This window comes from Platalea leucorodia, assembly GCF_965183815.1.
Source record: "Platalea leucorodia genome assembly, contig: HAP1_HAP1_SCAFFOLD_24, whole genome shotgun sequence".
NCBI classification, from domain to species: domain Eukaryota; kingdom Metazoa; phylum Chordata; class Aves; order Pelecaniformes; family Threskiornithidae; genus Platalea; species Platalea leucorodia.
In genome coordinates, this window is record NW_028121458.1 from 578,985 (window position 1) to 601,840 (window position 22,856).

The 22,856-nt window shown below is 53.9% G+C and overlaps 2 protein-coding genes across 2 annotated transcripts; both read left to right on the forward strand.

Annotated features, from left to right (window-relative positions):
* Nucleotides 1–6,493: 6,493 nt before the first annotated feature.
* LOC309603163 (olfactory receptor 14A16-like) lies at nt 6,494–7,468 on the forward strand (the record flags this gene model as incomplete). Its single annotated transcript, XM_082338077.1, has 1 exon — nt 6,494–7,468. One exon carries the CDS (start codon nt 6,494–6,496, stop codon nt 7,466–7,468), a length of 975 nt encoding a protein of 324 aa, XP_082194203.1.
* An 8,876-nt stretch (nt 7,469–16,344) lies between these two features.
* Nucleotides 16,345–17,280, forward strand: LOC309603165 (olfactory receptor 14J1-like; the record flags this gene model as incomplete). Its single annotated transcript, XM_082338078.1, has 1 exon — nt 16,345–17,280. The coding sequence occupies one exon, from the start codon at nt 16,345–16,347 to the stop codon at nt 17,278–17,280; it is 936 nt and encodes a 311-aa protein (XP_082194204.1).
* Between the last annotated feature and the right edge of the window lie 5,576 nt (nt 17,281–22,856).

Genomic DNA, 22,856 nt, shown 5'->3' on the forward strand with positions numbered 1-22,856 from the left:
AAAACGCCATGAAACCCACACCCTGATTTCTGTGCCTCGGGCTACCTTCCTTTCCCTCTAGACTCCTGAACTGGATTATCAGGTCAAGTCTTCCCTTTTCCTGATTGTAACTTGATGAAAACAAGCAAGTCCCTAGCCCAGAAGGTAACCCGACTGATGTCAGATCTTTCTACGAGCAACATCCTCTTCCAAAGTCTTGTCCATCGTGGCAGAGGAGGGACAAAACATGTTTTCCCGTGTCTAATTGAAAACACCTGGGTGAGCCTGGCTGATTGCAAACAAATAATTGTAGTTCAACAAAACGATTGAAAAAAATTCCAAAACTCCAAATTCCAAATGAAACCCACAGATCAACGTCTGCCATCAGGAGTGTTTCAGTGGTACTTGTAAGCGCTGCAGAGCTGCAGGCTGACGGCCCTGCTGTCCCTGTCACAGGACTCCAACTGACAGCAATTACCAAGGCCCTTTTGACAGACTGCATTGCGTGTCACCTTCTCTGAAGGGGACCTGCTGCTTACCTGTGGCCAGCGTTAGCAGCAGAGCCCTCTGGTCTCCAGCCCACACTTTCCCACCTTGTACACAGCAGTGACCGGCTTTCGGCCGCTACTTTTACGGCTGCCTTTGCCGTCCTCCTTTTCTGTCTCCCTTCCTACCCCATCAGTCAGGGTGGGCTTCTTGTCATTCCAGGCTGAGACCAACGCCTCAGACTACACTGCCACCCCCCTACTTACCTATCCTAGGCTATGGTAAAGAAATATAAGAATTAGCAAACAGGAGCTCTACCGATAGCCCGTATCTGGCCGGCCTAGAAAGGTGTAATAGCTCAGCCTAGAACTCAGAAGGCACAGACCAGCCTATACTTTTCTCCCATATCTACCTACTCTATGATGTGTCCTGAAAGTCAAATCATAATTACCTTTGACCGAGGATGGAAGCTGAGGAGAAGTGGGCAGGAGATGATAAATGGTTGGAAAAAGTGGGTACGCAAGTAGCAATGGAAGGAGCCGAGTTATCCCGAAGGGCAGCTCAGCCCAACTGGCTTTCGCTGGCCTGCTCTTCAGGATTCCAAGCCCTGGCCAGGTGAGGTCACAAGCGCTGGGTGGGTGCCGCATCACCGCCCCTTTGTGACATGGGCCCGCATGGGGATGTGTCCCCTGGAGGCCACAGAGCTGCCACGGCCCAGGCACCTCCTGCAGCCATCAGCCCCTGGGCTTCCCCATGCACTGCTGGTGCAGGTCTGTTTGTCTGCTTACAGATTTCCCACCTCTTCCCCAAACCACACCAGCCGGATGAAGAAAATCCTGCCCAGGGCTGTAAGCGTGCCTGTTCCCAGCTTTGGCTGGCACATTTGGGTTGCTGAGGGTTTCTTTTCCACTCTTCCCAGGTACAGGACTGTGTCCGTGAGACTCGTGGAGCAAAGCACCTGGTCTCTTACAGGTTCATTTCCAATGAATTTTATCTGCCCCCCAAGATACAGCCACAGGCCAACTCTGAACTGGCGCTACCAAAGAAACACCTTCCGCAACTGCGCTGGCTTGATCTTGGCTGGCTGCCGGGCCCCCACCCAGCTGCTCTCTCACCCCGGAGCTCCAAAAAACATTTGTTGGTGGCTTTTTCGCATCTTCACATTGTCTCCTGCTTCCAGGGTTTGTTAGCTTTCTATCAGCCACAGCTTTGCCAGATTCCCACTCAGGGGGGCTGGATTGGCAGTTTTGCTCCTGCCCTGCTTTGGCTTCTGTAGTTTTCCCCACTTGGCACATCTGCCATAACCCCTTGTTCCTATTTGGCAAGCAGTTACTTTGCTCCTGAGGGAGCTGGTTGCTATTCCTGCCCCACTTGACCTGGCTGGTTTGGCCCTTGCCCCGCTCAGGGCATCTAGTTTTCCCCAGTCCTGCTTGGGGCAGTTAGTTTGACTCCTGCCCACCTCAGGACAGTTAGTTTGGCTCCTGTTCCACTCAGGGAGGCTTTCTTCTTTTTCTCCTCAGTTTGGGACATCCAGTTTGGCCACAGCCTTCCTTGGGTGGCTTTTTTTATCACAACCCTCTCATGACAACTGTTTTTTCCCCTCTCTATCTTGGGGAGGCTCATTTTGCCCCTTCCCCACACAGGGTGCCTGGATTTACTCCTGCCCTGCTCAGGTGGCTCTTTATGCCCTTGCCCAAATCAGGGTGGCTGGCTTTGCTCCTGCCCGGCTTGAGGCATTTAGTTTTGTCCCTGTCCTGCTCAGGGCACCTCATTTTGCCCCTGGCCCCTCCCCGCTTGGAGTGGCCAAGTTTGCTCCTGCCACAGCAGGACCACTGGGGCTCAAACACCATTTCCCTGGGACCAGCTACTGGCCGAGTGCTGTATTTAATTGTCACAGCACAGCCTCACCTTCCAGGACACAACCAGCTTTGTTTCCAAGCCTCCTCTTGCACTGTTCCTCCAGCTGGTCTCTGACACTCATAGGTGCAAAGTTTCCTCACTGCTGAGCTCAATACGGGGTCAGGCTTGGGAGCTGGCAGCACCCGATGCCACCCCGGGAAGCAGAGGATGTCGAGCAGGGTGTGCCTCTGCCGCTCGCTCCTCACTCACGCACTTCAGCTACAGCTCTTGTGCCTGGGCAGCGTGGTGTTTGTAACTCTTCACCAAATGCCATGGCAGGCGGGCTTGGTTGGATGAACATGGCTGAAGAATTGCTGTGCCCTGAGAGGCTCCTTTTACGGAAGGCATCTTGTCCATAAGATGACCTGGCCAGAGTTTTTTCTTATTTGACTTTTTAGTATTATTCCTTTGAAGATGCCGGGGGACGGGGGGCAGGGGAGGAAAGAGAAAAAAAAGAAAGATTAAAACACAATAATATATTTCACTTCTGTTATTAGTAAAGGCAATAAGGAGCCTGACCAGAACCAGCTGCCAGGGCTTCCAGGTTCTAGGAAGCTCTGTCAGACCTCTGCAGACCGTGTCTGCCCTCATTAGACATTATTGACATTGGAAACGCCAACGTTGTGAAGCTATCTTCAGACTTGATATATTGCCCATGACTGTGGTATCTAACAATGCTTCAACTGAGATAGGGAAAAAAGAAGTGCTCTAACTTTGCTATCTTTTTTTCCTCCAAAAGCTGCTGCAACGATCCAAAGCTTGATGCTTTAGGACTGTCTTTCTTCTACAAGAGTAAATACTCTCTGGGTAGATATGGGGCTAGTCTAAGTCCTCCATGAGGACCAGGGCCTGCAAACATGAGGCTTCTTTCAGTAGTCCGAAGAAGGCCTCGTCTACTTCCCCTTCCTGATCAGGAGGTCCATAGCAGACATTCACCCACCACAATGTTGCCCGTGTTGTTGTGCCCTCTAATGCTGACCCCGTCAGCTCTCAGCTGACTCATCGCCCATCCCCAGGTGGAGCTCCATGCATTCCTGGTGCTGTCTTCCCTAAAGACATTGCCATTATCTTGGTGTCAGACCCCCAAGAGCCCACAGTTTCTCTAGGAGGTGGTTTGGGCTACCTTCTTCCTCCAGTAGCCAACTTGCAGACCTTCTGGGCTCTCTATTGCCCAGTCCAGACGTGGGCCCTCAAAAATACCTGGCTCCCAGGCCCCTTCTACTCGCTGCTTGCTCTGGTTTGATGTTCACTAGTGGTTCTATCCAGAGACATACACACCAACGTTATATGCACACACACCAGTCTTGCCAGTTGTTGGCCCCCCAAAGAACACAACACCTGGCTTCCCATCATGAGTCTCAGATCCCCAGGGCAGAAACCCCCACCCTCAGCTGGCAAGGTCATCCTGGGAGGCTCTCCCATTGACCCACTTGGGGAATCTTTCATGCAGATATGTTGGAACTTTCTTGGAATTCATTGTTTACCTTTTCCGTTTTGAATTGTTTCTCTGAAAACATGGCAATTCATGTCCTAGAAATGGCAATTCCTTCTTTTGTTATGGAAGTGTTGGGGATTAGGTCAGATTAAAATGCCTACGTGGTGTATGTAGGTATTTGCAGTCCTGTGGAGAAGGACTTGGGGATATTAGAATCAAAGAATCATAGAATGGTTTGGGTTGGAAGGGACCTTTAAAGATCATCTAGTCCAACCCCCCTGCAATGGGCAGGGACATCTTTCATTAGTTCAGGTGGCTCAGAGTTCCTGACCTTGGACACTTCCAGGCATGGGGCATCCACAACTTCTCTGGGCAACCTGTTCCAGTATCTTGCCACCCACACCGCGAAACATGTCTTCGTTATAGCCAACCGACGTCTACCCTCTTTCAGTTTAAAGCCATTGCCCTTTGTCGTGCCACTACAGGCCTTGGTGAAAAGTCTCTGTCTTTCTTGGCCTATGACCACTACGTTTTCATCTGCAAACACCTTGGAGAGTGCCCAGAGGTCTCTCAAGATGGGGTTTGGAGGCCTCAAGCACATGACCACTATATAAAAGCTGAAGGCCCTGGTCCAGTGGTGTGGAGACTCCAGACAGTACAGGAGTAGCCTGAGAGTGCTTGAAGGGTTTGTTTCAGAGATGGTGGAGCTTTTCTTCCTAGTAGAAAACAGCATTAGAAAGAAATAATGCCACCAAGTGCAGCTGGGGAGGTCCAGACTGGACACGAGGAGAAATTTCACTCCAAGGGAAGTACTGTGGTGCAACACATCACCCAGAAGGAGTCTGGATCAGCCCAAGGCTTTGTGTTTCAAGGAACAGCCAGGGAGGATGGAGAGATATCAGGAAAGGAAGGAAGATGCTCAGGTGACAGCAAGGCGGGACAGCTGGCTGGATGACTACAGCCTGCAGGGAAAGAGGCACAGGTGATGTGACACCGTAGGACAGGTGGAGATGAGGAAGGGATGTAAAAAGGCAGAAAGCCCCCTAACAGAGCCAACCACTTCCTCTCTTTGGCTATGGTCGTTGTCTCTGCCACTGATGCCTATGAGGAGACAAGTAATCCTTCCAGCACTGGGGCCTCATTGCCTCCTTGTCCACAGACAGGACCCTGAGAGGTGTCATACCATAGTCCTGCACTTGGCATTGCACATCTCCACATCACACTGCCCCAGAAAGAGCCCTGAGGAATGAATGAGGGACAGCATCTCCCTTCCCAGGGGCTGGGGGCCAGGGCTTGGCCCTTTGGCTTGATGAAACACAGGCAGGTTTACTCAGCGTCAGAGCAACCTTCACCTTGCTTTTCCCTACTTGTCATCGCTGCCTCCAGTCTTGTGCTCTAACTGGACCCTGGGGACACTTTCTCATAGTGTCCCTCAGTGGGACCCATTAACACTACAAGAAACTTTGGAGTTTGAATCCGACTTTGACATCTTGAGAGGTTTCTTCAGCTTCTTCTCAGTGTCTGACGTTCATGGACTGGGCACCAAACCCACCAGAGGGGTCAATAAAATGCTGCACCAAGGCTGGGCCTCTGCTGCTGAGCTGGGCTGGGCTCCTGGGATGGAGGGAGCTCCTGGCAAGCGGGCAGCCCTGCAGAGAGACAGCTCTGCCCAGGAGCAGCTCCTCTGCGAAGCGCAGCAGGGCTGAGGGCAGTGCCTGCAGGCACTGAGGGGAGAGGAGCCAGGCAGAGAGAGATTGAAGGCAGTCAGGGGTGGGAGAATTGCTGAGAGCTCAGAGGAGGAGAAATCTTCACAGCCCTTAACACAGTAAGTGTCGTCTTCTTTTGCTGGGTGGGCAGTGGGAGATGAGAATTTATTTCTCCTTTCTGGAGCATGTGCTGAGACCCCCGTTCTTGTTAGCACTTGTCTGACCCTCTCCTATAGCCCCTGCACACACAGACATGTCCCTGGGCGGTGCCCTGCTGCCAGGAGGTGTCTGCAAGGCAGAGCAGAGCGAGCTGAGGGTGGGATGAGGTCTATAAGCAGTGACAGGGAGGAGACTTGGGGACAGAGAAACAGCTCCCAGCAGGGACAGCTTCAGGCAGCACAGATATGGGCAGGGAGGGAGAGGGAACGTCTATTAGCAATGCCTTGGGAGGAGAGATTCAGGCAACTCCCTGCCATCCCCTGCAGTGCAGACACCTACTCCGAAGGAACCCTCTGGTCTACTCTCCCACCCAGGAGAGCCCAACCATCTGTCCTTCTCGTGCTCCCTTCGCAGCAGCGCTGTGGCATTTCTCCATATTTCCACTCCTGCCTCTGCTCCCCATGTCATCACAGGACTTTCTGGGCTGGGGCTGGCGTTCAGCTGCAGTTCCAAGACCAGCCCTGTGGGTACTGCCATGCAGATGTGCCCCGGGGGAGTAAAGTGTCCTAGCACCCTTGTAACGTGCAGGCTCAAGGTGATACAAATGAGCCAGTTTGCCCTTCAGGACACTCCATCTTCAGGACATTCAACTCTTCCCCAATGGGATCATGCTAGACTGCAGCCTGCCCTCAATAAGGGCACAGCTCATCCAGCAGCTTGGTTATCCAGCAGCCCCATGATCGACTGAATAGATAGAAATGAGAAATCTGTCCTAACTTATTGATACCTTTTCCTCTGTGAACAGACCCACCATGCCATGAGGGAGCAAATGTCCAACGGCAGCTCCATCACCCAGTTCCTCCTCCTGGCATTCGCAGACACACAGGAGCTGCAGCTCCTGATTTTCTGGCTCATCCTGGCCATCTACCTGGCTGCCCTCCTGGGAAACGGCCTCATCATCACCGCCGTAGCCTGCGACCACCGCCTCCACACCCCAATGTACTTCTTCCTCCTCAACCTCTCCCTCCTCGACCTGGCTTCCATCTCCACCACTGTCCCCAAAGCCATGGCCAATTCCCTGTGGGACACCAGGGCCATTTCATACTTGGGATGTGCTGCACAGGTCTTTTTTTTCTTTTTCTGTGCTACAGCAGAGTTTTATCTCCTCACTGTCATGGCCTATGACCGCTACGTGGCCATCTGCAGACCCCTGCACTATGGGACCCTCCTGGGCAGCAGAGCTTGTGTCCACATGGCAGCAGCTGCCTGGGGCACTGGGTTTCTCACTGCTGTGCTGCACACTGCCAATACATATTCACTACCCGTCTGCCAAGGCAAAGTCCTGGAGCAGTTCTTCTGTGAAATCCCCCACATCCTCAAGCTCTCCTGCTCAGATGCCTACCTCAGGGAAGTGGGACTTCTTCTGGTTAGTGCCTGTGTAGTCTTTGGGTGTTTTGTTTTCCTTGTGGTGTCCTATGTGCAGATCTTCAGGGCCGTGCTGAGGATCCCCTCTGAGCAGGGACGGCACAAAGCCTTTTCCATGTGCCTCCCTCACCTGGCCGTGGCCTCCCTGTTTATCACCATGGCAGTGTTTGCTTACCTGAAGCCCCCCTCCATCTCCTCCCCAGTTCTAAATCTGGTGGTATCATTTCTGTACTCAGTGGTGCCTCCAGCAGTGAACCCCCTCATCTACAGCCTGAGGAACCAGGAGCTCAAGGATGCCCTGCAGAAACTGACTGGATGCTTTTCAGCAGCCGTACACTGCCTACCTTTTTCTGCAAATGACTCCCACTGTATGTCATGACAGGCCAAGCATCTTTTCTTCTTCATATTTTTTTTTTTTTTCATCACTTTTGATGATGTTATTTTTAAAGAAATGTCATTATTCATCCCCTTCTACTTAAGTATCCACCCATCTTGTATGACCCAGAGTCTCTGTGTAAATGGGGAGCCAATCTCTTGTTATATTTAAGCAAAATAAAAGAACCTGCAGCAAATTCTTTGTCTAAGATTCACTCTCAGCGTAGCAGGAATGAGTGGGAAATGACACCACCTTTCTGGCTGTCGCAGCCTGGGGCAGGCTGCTCTGTCCCTGGAGCAGCAGGAGCTCTCAAGGACCGCAAGGGCCAAGGCTCTTGTGCTGACCTGGCGAGACGGGATGACCTTTCAGGGTCTCCTGGAGAGGAGACCAGGGGGCAAAGGGTACCAGTGACCTCCTTTTCCTTGTGCCATTGATACCCCCCACTTCTGGGCTGAACCCCCTCTGCCCTCCAGGAGCGGCTGTGCCCTTCAGAGGGCTGAGGTTGTGGGCTGAGTGCCCACAGCCCTGCAGCACCCTGCGGTGGGCACTGTTGTGGGGCCAGCACAGGCTGGGCTGAGCTGGAGAGAGGGCAGGAGAGGGGGAGAGAGGGCAGGGCAAGGAGGAGAGGCTGGGGGGAGCTGGGCTGGGCTGGCAAGTGCCCAGGAGAGAAAATCATCAGCGTAGAGCTTGTACTGTATGACCACGCAGACTGGGGACTCACACCAGGGAGGGTTGTGGTGCAGAGGCAGGGCTCGTGGACGGGAGCTGAGACATGCAGGCGCAGGAGAGAGGAGATTGCTCTGTGCCCTTGGTGGCATGGACAGACCAGGAAGGTGGCCCAGGGCATTTGTCAGCCCCTGGCCTCTCTCATCGCCCATTTCCAACCCTGGCAGCTCACCCCAGGTTTATGGGTGAATCTTGCTGCGAGGCCATCTCCATCCTCCTGCTGGTCTCAGTGCCTTTATGGGGGAATGGCGAGCCCTCCCCAGCCCCTATCCTGGCCCAGACCCCAGCACAGCTGAGAGCAGGGCTGTCTGTAAAGCCTGACGTGGGACACGGCTGGGCCAGGGCAGGGGCTGTGTGCTGGGGGAGGCTGCAAAAGCAGGATAGTCATGGGGGGACAGAGAACTGGAGGTTGTCATTGGGATCATAATGGGGGGACCCTTCCCCAGTCCTGAATGCACCCTGTCCCATGCTGTGCCTGCACAGTGGGGCCGTGAGACCATGTGCAGGCCAGTGAGGTCGGGCCAGTGCAGGGACAGGGTGCTGACAGGGCCACGAATCAGCTGCCAGGAGGTGACAACAAGGACAGGTACAACCAAAGAATTTAATTACATTGCCATCGTTGTCCAGGTGTGATTTTGGGAAAGGCAAAGGTCAGCTGGAGATGCAGGTTGCAAGGGAAGTCAAGAGCAAAATGAAGAGCTTCAAGCGCTCATTAAAGACCAAGGCTGAACAAGTGAAATGCCAGCCTGCTGCTGCTGAATGGGGAGGGTGAATTAATAATAATAATAACAGCAGGCACAGATGGGGCTCAGGGACTCAATGCCATCTTTGCTTCAGTCTTTACTGAAAAGGTCTGCGGGCCTCTGTGCTCAGGGAAACGGCTAAAGAAGGAGGAGGAGAGCACGTGTTGGCAGGAACCTCAGGAAATCCAGCAAGGGCAAATGGCAGTGTCTGCCCCTGCAGGGGACTCCCCCTGGCAATGGCACAGGCCGGGGGCTGCCTGGCTGGGAGCAGCCCTGTGGGAAAGGTCTTGGTGGGCAGGAGCTGGACAGGAGGCAGCTGTGTGCCCTGGCAGCAAGGGAGGCCAGCAACGTCCTGGGCTTTATGACCAGGAACACGGCCAGGAGACGGAGGAAAAGGATTATATAGCTTACAATGTCCAGATTTCAGATCCCCCGTACAGGAAAGATGTCAGCAAACTTAACAAAGGGCCCTCAAGTTGGTCAGAGCCTGGAACACTTTGGCTGTGAGGAGAGGCTGAGGGAGCTGGGCTTATCCCACCTGGAGAAGGGAAGATCTTGGGGGAACATGCAGCAGCATTGCACAGTGACCAGGAAGACTGAGTCAGGCTCACATCTGTGACACAAGACACAAGGGCAAGAGGCAATGGGCTGAAACAAGAGAGGGTCAGGGTACGTACAGGGAGAAACTTCCCCAGTATGAGGACAGTCAGTCACTAGGAGCTGTTTCCCAGGGAGTGTGTGCCGGCTGTATCCCGGAAAGTGGCGTGTTTTGATAATACTCTGAGAAATCTTGTCTGACCCTACTTTGAGCATGAGGTTGGTCAAGAGACCTCCTGAGGTCCTTTCCAGCCTGAACGATGCTGTCCTTCCTTCTTCCTCTTCATGTTTTCAGATTAGGGAAAGCGCTCAGGTTCTCCCTGGCCACAGCAGTAACTCACATCAGGTGCTGGGCTGCTTCACAGATGTCCCCAGGCTGCCCTGACTCTCTCCTCTGCTTTCATTTCCCCAGCCAAAGTTCTTCTCTGTTACTGTCATAGAATCAGAGAATCATAGAATGTCCTGATCTGGAAGGGACCCACAAGGATCATTGACTCCAAATCTCGTAATAAACTCCTAAAAGAACCGCCTGCCCTGTTAATCCTTTCCCCATTGGCCATGCATTTCTTATTTTGCATCCTCTTTTGGTATTTCTGAGATGGCTGCTGTGATATTGCTGGGTAGCAACTCCATGAAGCGCATAAGTCTGCTTCATTACCTCTAGTGTCCTGCAATTCCCCATATTCTTTTGTTTCAGATGCTGGCCCCCAAGCCTTTAGTGCTGACACCTTAGAGTTTCAGTGCAGAGGGACCTTGACACTCTTGTGGATTAGGCCGACAGAAACATCCTGGAGTTTTGCAAGGCAAAGGGGCAAGGTCTGCCCTGGGGGCAGAATAACCTCGTGCATCAGGACAGGCTGTGACGTGAGCAGCTGAGGAGTGTCCTGAGGAGAAGTGCCAGAGGAGTGCCTGTATTGGTTTTGCGTGGCAAGGTTTTGGTAGCGGGTGGGGCTACAGGGTTGGCTTCTGTGAGAAGATGGCAGATGCTTCCCCCACGTCTGACAGAGCCAGTGCCAGCCGGCTCCAAGACGGACCCGCCGCTGGCCAAGGCCAAGGCAATCAGCGATGGTGGTAGCACCTCTGTCATAACATATTTAAGAAGGGGAAAAAGACTGCTGCACAACAGCAGCTGGGAGAGAGGAATGAGAAAATGTGAGAGGAACAACTCTGCAGACATCAAGGTCAGTGAAGAAGGAGGGGGAGGAGGTACTTGAGGTGCCAGAGCAGAGATTCCCCTGCAGCCCATGGTGAAGACCATGGTGAGGCAGGCTGTCCCCCTGCAGCCCATGGAGGTTAACGGTGGAGCAGATATCCACCTGCAGCCCATGGAGGACCCCACGCTGGAGCAGGTGGATGCCCGAAGGATGCTGTGACCCCATGGGATGCCCACCCTGGAGCAGGGTCCTGGCAGAACCTGTGGACCTGTGGAGAGAAGAGCCCATGCTAGAGTAGGTTTGCTGGCTGGAATTGTGACCCCACGGGGGACCCTTGCTTGAGCAATCCATTCTGGAAGGAAAGGACCCATGGTGGAGCAATTTGTGAAGAACTGCAGCCCATGGAAAGGACCCATGCTGGAGAAGTTTGTGGAGAACCGTCTCTCATGGACGGGACCCAGCGCTGGAGCAGGGGAAGAGTGTGAGGAGGAAGGAGCGGCACATACAAAGTGTGATGAACTGACCACAACCCCCCTTCCCCATCCCCCTGTGCCACTCGGGGGGAGGAGGTAGAGATACTGTGAGTGAAAGTGAGCTCGGGAAGAAGGAAGGAGTGGGGGAAAGGTGGTTTAAGATTTCATTTTTTATTTCTCATGACCCTGCTCTGATTTGATTGGTAGTAAATGAAATTAATGTCCTCAAGTCGAGTCTGTTTTGCCCATGACAGTAATTGGTGAGTGACCTCCCTGTCCTTTCTCGACCCATGAGACATTCCATTATATTTTCTCTCCTTGTGCAGCTGAGGAGGGGGAGTGATAGAGTGACTTGGTTGGCACCTGGCATCTAGAGAAGGTTAACCCCCCCACTAAGGAGAAGCCCAGATCTGGCATCTGCACTCTGCTACTCTCCTTGCTCACTCCCCTTGGGAGCTGAGACCCCACTGCTTCATGGGCACTGCAGCCAAGGCTTACACTGGATTTCACATCCCTGACCTGCTTTTCCCTGTTTGCAAGCATGAGATCCAGGTGAGCAGCACCTATGTTGGCCATCAGGCAGCTGGGCTGAGAAGCTGGCCCCAAGAACCCATAGAAACCTCTGGGTCTGTTTGCACCTTGCACTGTCCCCTTCCCATGAGTGTCAGGGTGGTTGAAGCCCCTAAGGGTGATGTGGGGTCATTGAACTGGAATTGCTTAAATAAGACTTTGTCCTCTTCCTCACCTGATTCCAGGTATTTACATCCTACCATGACGTCTCCCTAAGGGCCTGTCCTCTGACCCTCACCCAAAAGGCTTTACCCAATCTGATTCCCATCCCATAGAGGACCTCCATACATCCAGGCAGCTCCTACGCAGAGGGCATCCCCCTCCTGATCTTCCCCAGCTGTCTCTTCTGAAGAGTCTGTATCCATCCATCGCAGCACCTCAAGCTTTCTGACCCGTCCCACACACCTCAGCAGGTATTTACATCAATGTCACAGCTCTGTGACAGCACACAGGGCTCCAGCTCCTCCCGTCTGTGCCCCAGGCTGAGGCCATTGGTGCACATTTGGGCTGCAGCCCCTCAGCTTGGTGCCACCAGGGCCAACCTCAGACTTGTCACAGCTCTTGCACCCAAGATCCTGTGCAAGCCAAGGCTTTGCTTCAGAGCAGAGACATGCTGGCGTGGATGGCAGATGGCAATGTGAGGATGAAATGAGGGGCCCTCAAGGTGAGCAAACCCTGTGCTCCCCAAGGCAAGAGACAAAGAGGTTTGGACTGTGCGGCCCTGGCAGGAGAGGGCTTTGCTGTCTGTGGTGTCTCTGCAGTCCCTGAGAGCCTGTGATGGAGGCCAAGCTGATCTCCAGGAAGGCCAAGGTGTTGCTGAGAAAGTCCTTGACTTTGGACATTGTGTGATTCAGGTACACTGTGAAAATCATTCACCTGTGTCTTGATTGTATCATCAAGGAGGTGAATAAAGGATGGGGGTAAGAAGAATCAGCAGCATTTGAAAGTGTTGGCATATGAGAGTTGTGATGTGCCTCGTATTCATGCACTGCCTGCATCTCCTGGACAGACATGGGACAGACCTTGTCTCCCTGCAGCGGTGCCATTCAGTCACGTGCTCATGCACCCCAAATCTATCTGAGATGCCCTGGGGTGTCTGTTATGTACCAGCCTGGGATGGGGACAGCTGTCCTGTGGGTCCTGCACTGCCCAGCCAGCTGGACGCTCCGGTTGTGCTGGGCAGCTTTGGCATCTGAGGTAGGACTACAGGCCTGCATTTGGCCATTAAGCTGAGCAGCTGCCCTGGACTAGCTTAGGCAATGTAGGGATGTCCATGGGAAACCTTTGGTTACACTTAGTGGCGATGTAGGAATTTCACCTGATGGAGAAGAGTCAGACAGACTGAGCTCCCCTGTGGCACGTGACTCCATTTGGTCAGATGAACACCTCTGTCGGCTGCCCTAAGCATACAGAGGAGGGACAGCTTGGGTCATCGTTGTCATCATTTTCTACCAGTTCAGTTGGCCAAAGGGATTCCCCACCAGCCGCCAAGGCAATGCCCCCAGATGCTGCCCTGTCTCTCACAATTGCTCCATTAGAGCTTGGAGTTTCCTGCACATGTCCTGAACCACCTCTGGCAGCTCCAGTGTCACCAGGCGTTTGCATCGGAAAAGCTCATTCCTGGCCTCTATCCCCATCATTAACACAGCAGCTTAGAGAAGGAGCTCCCAGCTCTATTGTGCAGCCGAGTTGCGGCAAGAGGCATCCCACCTCCTATGGGTCTGTGGGGTGCACTGGAGAAGCTGAATGCCCCTCCGGCCTCAGGAATACTGATGAGAGCTGAGAGGCAGACATTGACTTGGCTCAATCCCTGCCCTGCCCAGGTGGCAATGATCCCCTGCCTGTCCCTGCCCACATGCCCTGCCTGACCATGGGAGAGGAACGGGGGTTTCCAGAGGGGAACGTTGACACCTCCCGTAGCTCCGCACACCCTGGCAGAGCAATTCCCACTGCAGGAATGAGTCTGTGCAGTGTTTAGGGAGGGAGAGTTGGTGGTGACTTCAGTCTGCTTCAAGTTCTGTTCCCCAGGAGAGACCCTGCTGCCTTTCAGGAGCTGTCAGCCCTGGAGGCCCAGGGACACCTGGAGGGCTCTGGGGGCAGGGGCTGGGGGTAGGAGGCAGAGAAAGTGCTGCCTTGGGCTGGGCCTCTGCTGCTGAGCTGGGCTGGGCTCCTGGGATGGAGGGAGCTCCTGGCAAGCAGGCAGCCCTGCAGAGAGACAGCTCTGCCCAGGAGCAGCTCCTCTGCAAAGCGCAGCAGGGCTGAGGGCACTGCCTGCAGGCACCGAGGGGAGCGGAGCGAGGCAGAGAGAGGGTAAAGGCAGCTGGCAGTGGGAGGATGCTGAGAGTTAACAGGGGGAAAAATCTTCACAGCCCTTGACACAGTAAGTCTCTGGCAGCAGGGTAAAGAAGCTGCAGTTCCTGGAGAGCTCTCCAAAAGCTGGCACATCCCACAGCCTATGGGATCCTTGAGGAGGACTCTCACAACTTCTCTGGTGTGGAGGAGGAGGACATGCTCCAAAGCAGGGCTCCCCTGCTGCACCATCAGAGGCACAGGGCATGATGGCTGCCGCCTTCCAGGAATGTCCAAAGGGGTGTGAAGGTGGGTGTGCAGCCAGGGGTGCCCAGGGCTGTCTGTCAGAGCAGGGTCCCTGCACCCCAGGGGGCTGTGTGCTGGGGCAGGGACTCTGTCACCTGCCAGGGTCAGCACTCAGCCGGCCCAGGGAGCTGCCCATGGCGCTGTGGGGAGAAGCTGTGGGTGGAAGGAGTGACCCCTGGCAGGGCAGTGTCCTTCTGCTGTTGAGAGGGTGCTGTGTGGGTCAGGTTTGCTCTCAGCTCCAGCTCACCCCCACGCATTTCTGAGGGAACTTTTCAAGGTGGAGTTCCTGTAAGGGCAGGTGTCTGTCTTTTGAGGTTTCTCCTCTTGGTTGGCTGGGTGGGCTACACATAGCACCAGCATCACCTTTCCAGTCTCATTGGGGTTTGTGGGACCTGCTCTTTAGCCCCTGCACACACGGAGAGGCTGCAGGGCAGAGCTGGGCACAGAGGGGCTGAGATGGGGTCTGTGAGCACTGGCAGGGAAGAGACGTGGGGCCAGAGCAAGAGCTCGTGGCAGGGACAGCTGCAGGCAGTAGAGATGGGCAGGAAAGGAAGGACCTGCTAAGGGAAGCCCTGTTGCAGGGGAGATCTGGGCACCTCCCGGCCACCCCTGCAGTGCAGATGCCTTCCCTGAGCAACCCCTTCATCTCTCCTCTCCCACCCAGCACAGCCCTCGGCCCTCATGGCCATGGGGTCTTGGGTGGGAGTCACCTCTCTGTCCAGCAGAGCAGCAGAAGAGGCGAAGGGCATCCCTCGTGCCACATCCCCATTTCCCCCTGACCAGCAATCGGGCTGAGGGCAACTGTCCTGCATTATCACTGTCTGGGAGGTGGCGTGCACAGCTGGGTAAGGGTAACGCTGTCCTGAGGGTCCGTCTGCCTCCCCCCTTGCCTCTCTCAGCCAGACCCTCACTGTATTTTTCCTTGTTTCTCCACTTGCCCATTTTAAAGTCATCTTTTTAGTGCTGTCAGACTCCCGGGGGATGGGAATTTCAGCTGCAGAGTCACACACTGATCTTGTTCGTCCATTCATGCAGGCACGTCGATGGGAACAAGCGTCCCAGCTTTCCTCTAATCTGTGGGGCTGTGGGCAAGGCAGCCTGTGGGGCTGGGGAAGGAGTCACTTTTCTCTTCATGAGATGCCAACATTAAGACAATTGGCTATCATCTCCTTAGGGTGTCCTTCCAAGCTGTCAGCTGCCTTCCAGCATGCAAACCTGTCCCATAGCACCTTTGTGTTCTCTGGAAGCCCCATGGAGAAATGCAGAGACTCTATGGCTGAGGAAATGCTGTTGGGTTGGTGAAAGGATCCAGGAGTGTCCGGGGCTAGAAGTGGGGTGCTGAGACCTTGAGCAAGGCTGACATATTTAGTAGTCTGCACTGGATCCCTCTGCTCTCAGCAGTGTCTGGCTGCATAACATAAGAGTGTGCTTGCCCTCCATCTCAGGAAGGTGCAAGCCCAAGGCAGCTGGGGACGAGACAGAGGGAGTGACCAGATGCCCTCACTGCACTGAGCCACAGGCAATCGTCTTGCCTCGCAGGGCTCACTCTGTTCTCCGTGAGAGCAGCAGAAATGCGGAGGGTTTTTGACATCCAAGGACAATCCCTGTGGAGATGGTGGGAGCTGTAAAAAACCCCAAGCCTCTCAAACTGCCTTCTGCTATGCCAGTTCCTTGGCACTGGCAGTGCAGGTGCTGACAGGCCCTTCTGTGTTAGGTGTGGTTTCATCTGACAAAGTTGGACACCTGCACTTGCCCCTGCCCCCACCGTTCCCATGACCCCACTGCTGCAGAGCAGGGCTGACTCCTCAGCAACCAGCGGACAGGGGCCCTGCTCCTCATGGCACATTCTGCCAGCACCAACCAGAGCTCCAGCCACGGAGCTGAGGAAGGTCTCCTGGGAAATGAAAAAGGGGTGTGTGCAGCAGGAGCAGAGTCTATGGGAAATGGCTTTGATTTTCTCAGAGAAGTCTCTGCTAACTTACTTTCCTCCTTGAACAGGTCCACATGCCTAGAAAGGGAAAATGTCCAACAGCAGCTCCATCACTCAGTTCCTCCTCCTGGCATTCGCAGACACGCGGGAGCTGCAGCTCTTGCACTTCTGGCTCTTCCTGGCCATCTACCTGGCTGCCCTCCTGGCCAACGGCCTCATCATCACTGCCATAGCCTGTGACCACCGCCTCCACACCCCCATGTACTTCTTCCTCCTCAACCTCTCCCTCATTGACTTGGGCTCCATCTCCGCCACTCTCCCAAACTCCATGGCCAATTCCCTGTGGGACACCAGGGCCATCTCCTACTCGGGATGTGCTGCACAGGTCTTTTTCTTTCTCCTCTTTATCACATCAGAGTATTCTCTGCTTACTATCATGGCCTATGACCGCTACGTGGCCATCTGCAAACCCCTGCACTACGGGACCCTCCTGGGCAGCAGAGCTTGTGTCCGCATGGCAGCAGCTGCCTGGGGCACTGGGTTTCTCAATGCTATGCTGCACACTGCCAATACATTTTCCCTACCCCTCTGCCAAGGCAATGTCCTGGACCAGTTCTTCTGTGAAATCCCCCACATCCTCAAGCTCTCCTGCTCACATGCCTACCTCAGGGAGGTTGGGGTCCTTGTGTTTACTGCTTGTTTAGCATTTGGGTGTTTTGTTTTCCTTGTGGTGTCCTATGTGCAGATCTTCAGGGTCGTGCTGAGGATCCCCTCTGAGCAGGGACGGCACAAAGCCTTTTCCACGTGCCTCCCCCACCTGGCCGTGGTCTCCCTCTTTGTCAGCACTGCCATGTTTGCCTACCTGAAGCCCCCCTCCATTTCCTCCCCAATTCTTGACTTAGTGGTGGCAGTGCTGTACACCGTGGTGCCTCCAGCAGTGAACCCCCTTATCTACAGCATGAGGAACCAGGAGCTCAAGGATGCCCTATGGAAACTGGTCCAATGGACGCTGTTTCACCAACAATAACCTGCCTCCCTTTCTCTGCATATTTCCCAGAGTTTATCTTAGGCCACGAGTGTGCTTTTTTCTCTCGTGATAATCCTGATTATAGAGAATTTGCTGGGTTCATACTACTTGTCTTGAGGCTTGATCTTATTGGTGGTGACTCTTGCACAACACTGTGCCAGATGTGGCATGCCCAATAGCAGCTCTTCAATAAAATGGAATCTCCCTGGTCCAGAGACGGAAGGCTGGGCTCTTCCTCCAAAGTTGTTTCCAAAAATTTGTCTGAGGAATTGGTGTATTAAAGAGTCTGTTCTCCTTCTGTTCTCAATGTTTTTGGGGTTAAGCTCATGGTACTATTGAATTCCATGGGACCAAATGTTCTGAATCTAAAAGTTCTCGTCTCGGTTTCCAATAGCGGGGGTGATGGTCCATGAGCTCCCCATTCTCTCCTCAGGTTTCTTCATGTATGACAGGACTGATGGCATATACCAGACTCCCTGGAAATGAATTTAGAGAGGAGAGGAGAGGAGAGGAGAGGAGAGGAGAGGAGAGGAGAGGAGAGGAGAGGAGAGGATGGGGACTCACCACTTTCCCTGGGGTTGGAATGAATGGAGGCTCAGAAGGTGAAACACCCTCAATGGTGAAGTCCTCCAAAATTAAAGCACTAAATCGATGTATCCATAAACAAGGACTCTGCAGTGCCATGGGAGTCAGTGGGGACTCAGAATCCAGAGGGAGGGGAGACTGGAGAGATTCGGGAGCTGCCTGAGGAGGCCCAGGGTTAGGACTGCTGTGCTCTTCTGAGGAGTGGGGATGATGCGGAGCCTGAACCCCCCTCTCTGCCCCCCAGGAGCTGCTGTGCCCTTCAGAGGGGCTGGGGCTGTGGGGTGAGTTCTTCCTAGTAGCTGGCAGAGTGCTGTGTTTTGGATTTACGATGAGAATAATGCTGAGAACACACTGACGTTTTAGCTGTGGCTAAGTAGTCCTTACGTTAGTCAAGGAGTTTTCAGCTTCCCATGCTCTGCCAGGTGCACAAGAAGCTGGGAGGGAGCACAGCCAGGACAGCTGAGCCAACCTGGCCAAAAGCCTGTTCCATACCATATGACGTCATGCTCAGTATATAAACTGGAGGGAGTCTGCTGGGGGGCAGCGATCGCTGCTCGGGGACGGGGTGGGCATCAGTCAGCGGGTGGTGAGCAATTGCATTGTGCATCACTTGTTTTATATAGTATTCTACTACTACTACTACTACTACTACTACTATTATTATTATTATTATCTTATCTTCCTCTGCTGTCCTATTAAACTGTCTTTGTCTCAAACCACGGTTTTTATGTTTTTACCCAATTCTCTCCCCTATCCCACTGCGGGGAGGGGAGTGAGCAAACAGCTGTGTGGTGTTAGCTGCCTGCCCAGTTAAACCACAACAGCCCTTCTTCTCAACCGCTTTAGATATGTACTTTTGGATGGGGTATCATGCCCTATATTGCAAATACTGATTCAATTGGCATTGCCCAAAGTGGCTACCATGGATGCAGACTGCTCCACTGCAGGTATTTATATTCAGGCAGATCAGTGCTTTTGTTGTTGTTACTGTTATTGTTGTTGCAGATACTGGTATTGTTGGGGAAATCACACAAACACTTGAAGGGTAATGGAAGGATTGCCATCTTAGTGGCCCTCCAGTGAAGTGGCTCCTCTTTGCCCATGTCTCACTGTCATTGCACAGGCTCTAAACCTGGGCAAGGATTCTGGATGCGGTGTAAAAAGTGCCAAGCAGAGGGGGAGAATCACTTCTTCTGGCTGTGGCCCTGCTCACACAGCCCAGGATCCTCTGCTGGCTCATGTTTTGCCTAAGGAAACTCAAGGACCACCAGAGCCTTCTCCACAGAGCTGCTGCCCAGCCACGCAGCCCCTGGCCTCTGTCGCTGCAGCCTATAACTCCCCTGCTCAGCCCTTGGGCCTTTTTAGAAGATGTATGCAAGATTTGCCTTTGGCTTTCTCCAGTCATGATGGCCTTCCAAAATGTAGCAGAGCAGCCCTGCTGTGACATCGGCCTGGTCTCTCAACAGCCACAGCCTTGGATTCATCCCATCTGGTCCAAGGGGCTATGAAGGGCTGACCTTGCCTAAGTAACCCCTGACTTGATCTCCATCCACTGCTGCATTTCACCTGGGGTTCTGCCTCTTAGGCACACGGAACTGGGAGACCTTGCTGGTGAAGACAAAGGCCAAGAGTGCCTCACACCTATCTACACCTACCTAACTCAATTCAGCAGTGGCCACATGTTGACTTCATTTCTTCTTTAACTGTTCCTGAAGTGGTAACATTGTGCCCTTGAACTCCCTTGCAAGTGTCAACTCTACGGGAGCTCTGGCTTTCCTAAAACCAACCATATTTCTGAATTCCTCCTTTGTTTCAATCCTTGCATCCGCCTCTTGTATGCTGCCTTTTTCCTATGCAGCTTCCCCCATGAGTCTGCTGGTTCCCCATGCTTCTGTCTTGAGATCTCTGCTTGTTCTTCTGACTCTTGGTCTGCACACTCTCGGAACTGAAAGACACTGTCCTTGCAGACCAGCTGTACTGAGCTCTGCTGCTCTTCTGTGTCGCTCATAGGGGACCCCCCACTTAAAGTCACAAGACCAGGCCAAAGTCTGCTGCTCTGAGGGCTAGCATCTGCACTCTTCTGTTCTCCTTCCCCCTGGGAGGTGACACCCCACTCTTGCATGGTCACGACAGCCAAGGCTGACACTGGTTTTCACATCCATGGCCAGCTCTACCTTCTTTGAGAGTAACAGATGCAGATGAGTATCAACATTTTTGGCCAATCTGGCAGTTGCACTATGGAGACCTGTGTCCCAAGCTGTGTCCCAAACCCCTCCAAAAACCTCCGGGACTGTTTGCATGCTGTTGTGGTCTCCTTCCAGTGAATGCCAGGGTAATGAAAGTCTGCAGGGGGACTTCCATGGGTTCTTTGTCTCCCACCACAATGTCACCCTTACCACTCTCTCCTCTGACCCTCACCCGCAAGGGCTCACCCAGTTTGTTCATCCCACAGAGGAAGTTCACACATCTAAGCAGCTCCTTCACACTGGGGACACCTCCCTCCTCATCCTTCTGGCCTGTCTCTCCTGATGATCCTCTACCCACCCATCACAGCACCCCAGTCATGTCAGCTGTCCCAACACGCCTCAGCTGTTATTCCCTCCAAGTGGGATGAAGGGATTGCATGCAGAGCTCCAGCTCCTCCTGCCTGTGCCCCAGGCTGAGGGCATGGGTGCATGGCTGGGCTGCAGCACCGCAGCTGAGGCACCTTTGGGCTGAGAGCAGACTTGCAAGAGGGAAACCTGCTACCAAGTGCCCAAGACCTCAAGTGTGCAAAGGCTTTGCTTCAGAGCAGAGACATGCTGGAGTGGAGAGCAGATGGCAGTGTGAAGAAGAAATGAGGTGCCCACAAAGGTGGCAAACCCTGCTCTCTCCAAGGCCAAAGAGAAACAGAGCTGGGCTGTGCAGTCCGAGCAGGAGAGGGGTTTGCTGTCTGTGGTGTCTCTGCAGCCTCTGAGGGCTTGTGGTGGAGGTGAATCACAGGAAGGAAGAGATGATGTTGAGAGTGCCCTTGGGTGTGGACATCCTGTGATGATGGAGAGAAGAACCAGCAGAGCCTGAGAGGGAATGCACACGAGTGGGGCCCCTGGTGTGATGTGCTTGGTATTCATGCACTGCCCAGCATCTGCTGGAGAGAGAAGGGACAGACCTCACGTCAGTGCAGTGGTGGGATTCAGACATGGGCCCAAAGGCACCGAATCTGTCTGAGATGCCCTGGGTGGTGCCTGTCACACAATGAGACTGAATGGGGAGGGGGTTCCTGGATAGGCCTTGCGCTGTCCATGTCAGCTTCATCCAGTTGGGCTGGAGCATCCTGGCATCTCACAGAGCTCTACAGGCCTGTATTTGGCTATTAAATTAAGATTCAGCTGTCCTGAATTAGGTCAGACAATGGAGGGATGCACATGAGACAACTGCCAAAGCAGATGTACATAATACAACTGGTGGAGAAGAGAAAGAGAGACTTAGCTCTCCTTGGGCCACGTGACTGCAGTTGGTCAGCTGAAGACCTCTATAGGCTGCCCTGGACATAAGGAACAGTTACAGGTTCAGGTGTCCTACATGTGGGCATCTGCTGTCAATTTACCTGGACAATGGAATTTCCCACCAGCCCCCAAGGTGATGCCCCCAGATGCTGCCCTGTCTCTGTGGACTGCTCCATTACAGCTCACAGTGACCAGCATGCATCTTGGTCACCTCTGGCACCTCAAATGTCACCAGGTGTTTGTGTCTGAACAGCTCACTCCTGGTCTCCATCTCCAGTAATTAGCATGGGAGCTGAGACAAGAAGCTCACATGCAGGTGCCTGTTTTGTGCACACCTGAACTATGCAAGAGGAATCCCAGCTCCTGGGGGTTGTGGTCTGCATGGGAGGGAGCTGAGACCCCTTCTAGCCCCAGGACCACAGACCCAGGATGAGACGCCTCAGTTGACTCTGCTGAAACCCTTCCCTCAGCAGGGGTAAAACAGATCCGTCCCTGTCGCTGCCTGGGTGTCCTGCCTAATGATGGGACAAGAAAACGTGATTATAGGACCGAACTCTGTCTCTGGTAAGAGAAATTACACTGCTGGGAGTAAGTCTCTCTCCCCAGCTGAGGGAGGGGACATCAGTGGTCGCTTCAGCCTGTTTCACAGCAGGTTCCCCTGGAGCCCCAGGGACACCTGGAGGGAGCCCAGAGGGGCAGAGAAAGTGCTGCCTTGGGCTGGGCCTCTGCTGCTGAGCTGGGCTGGGCTCCTGGGATGGAGGGAGCTCCTGGCAAGCGGGCAGCCCTGCAGAGAGACAGCTCTGCCCAGGAGCAGCTCCTCTGCAAAGCGCAGCAGGGCTGAGGGCACTGCCTGCAGGCACCGAGGGGGAGAGGAGCGAGGCAGAGAGAGAAGGCAATCTGGAGTGGGAGGAGAGCTGAGTGTTCACTGTGGGAGAAATGTTCACAGCCCTTGACACAGTAAGTCTCTGGCTGCAGGGCAACACAGCTGTGGTTCCTGGAAAGATCTCCTAAAGCTGGCACATAACCCCAGCTTATGCAATCTGTCAAGAGGGCTCTCAGTGGTTCTCTAGCATAGAGAAGGAGGATGTGTTCCAGAGCGGGGCTTCCCTGCTGCACCATCAGAGGCACAGGGCATGGCGTTTCCCTTCTCCTGGCGACGGCTTCAGAAGTGTGAAGGTGGGTGTGCAGCCAGGGGTGCCCAGGGCCGTCCTTCCGAGCAGGGTCCCTGCACCCCAGGAGCTGTGTGCTGGGGCAGGGACTGTTCTGCCTGCCAGGGTCAGCACTCAGCCGGCCCAGGGAGCTGCCCATGGCGCTGTGGGGAGAAGCTGCGGGTGGAAGGAGTGACCCCTGGCAGGGCAGGGTCCTTCTGCTGTTGAGAGGGTGCTGCGTGGCTCAGGGCTGCTCCCAGTTCCAGATCATTTCTAAGGCATTTCTGAGGAGACTTTCAAGGGTGACATCAAAGCCACATTTCCCTGAAGGGGAAGGAATCTGTGCTTTCAGTTTTCC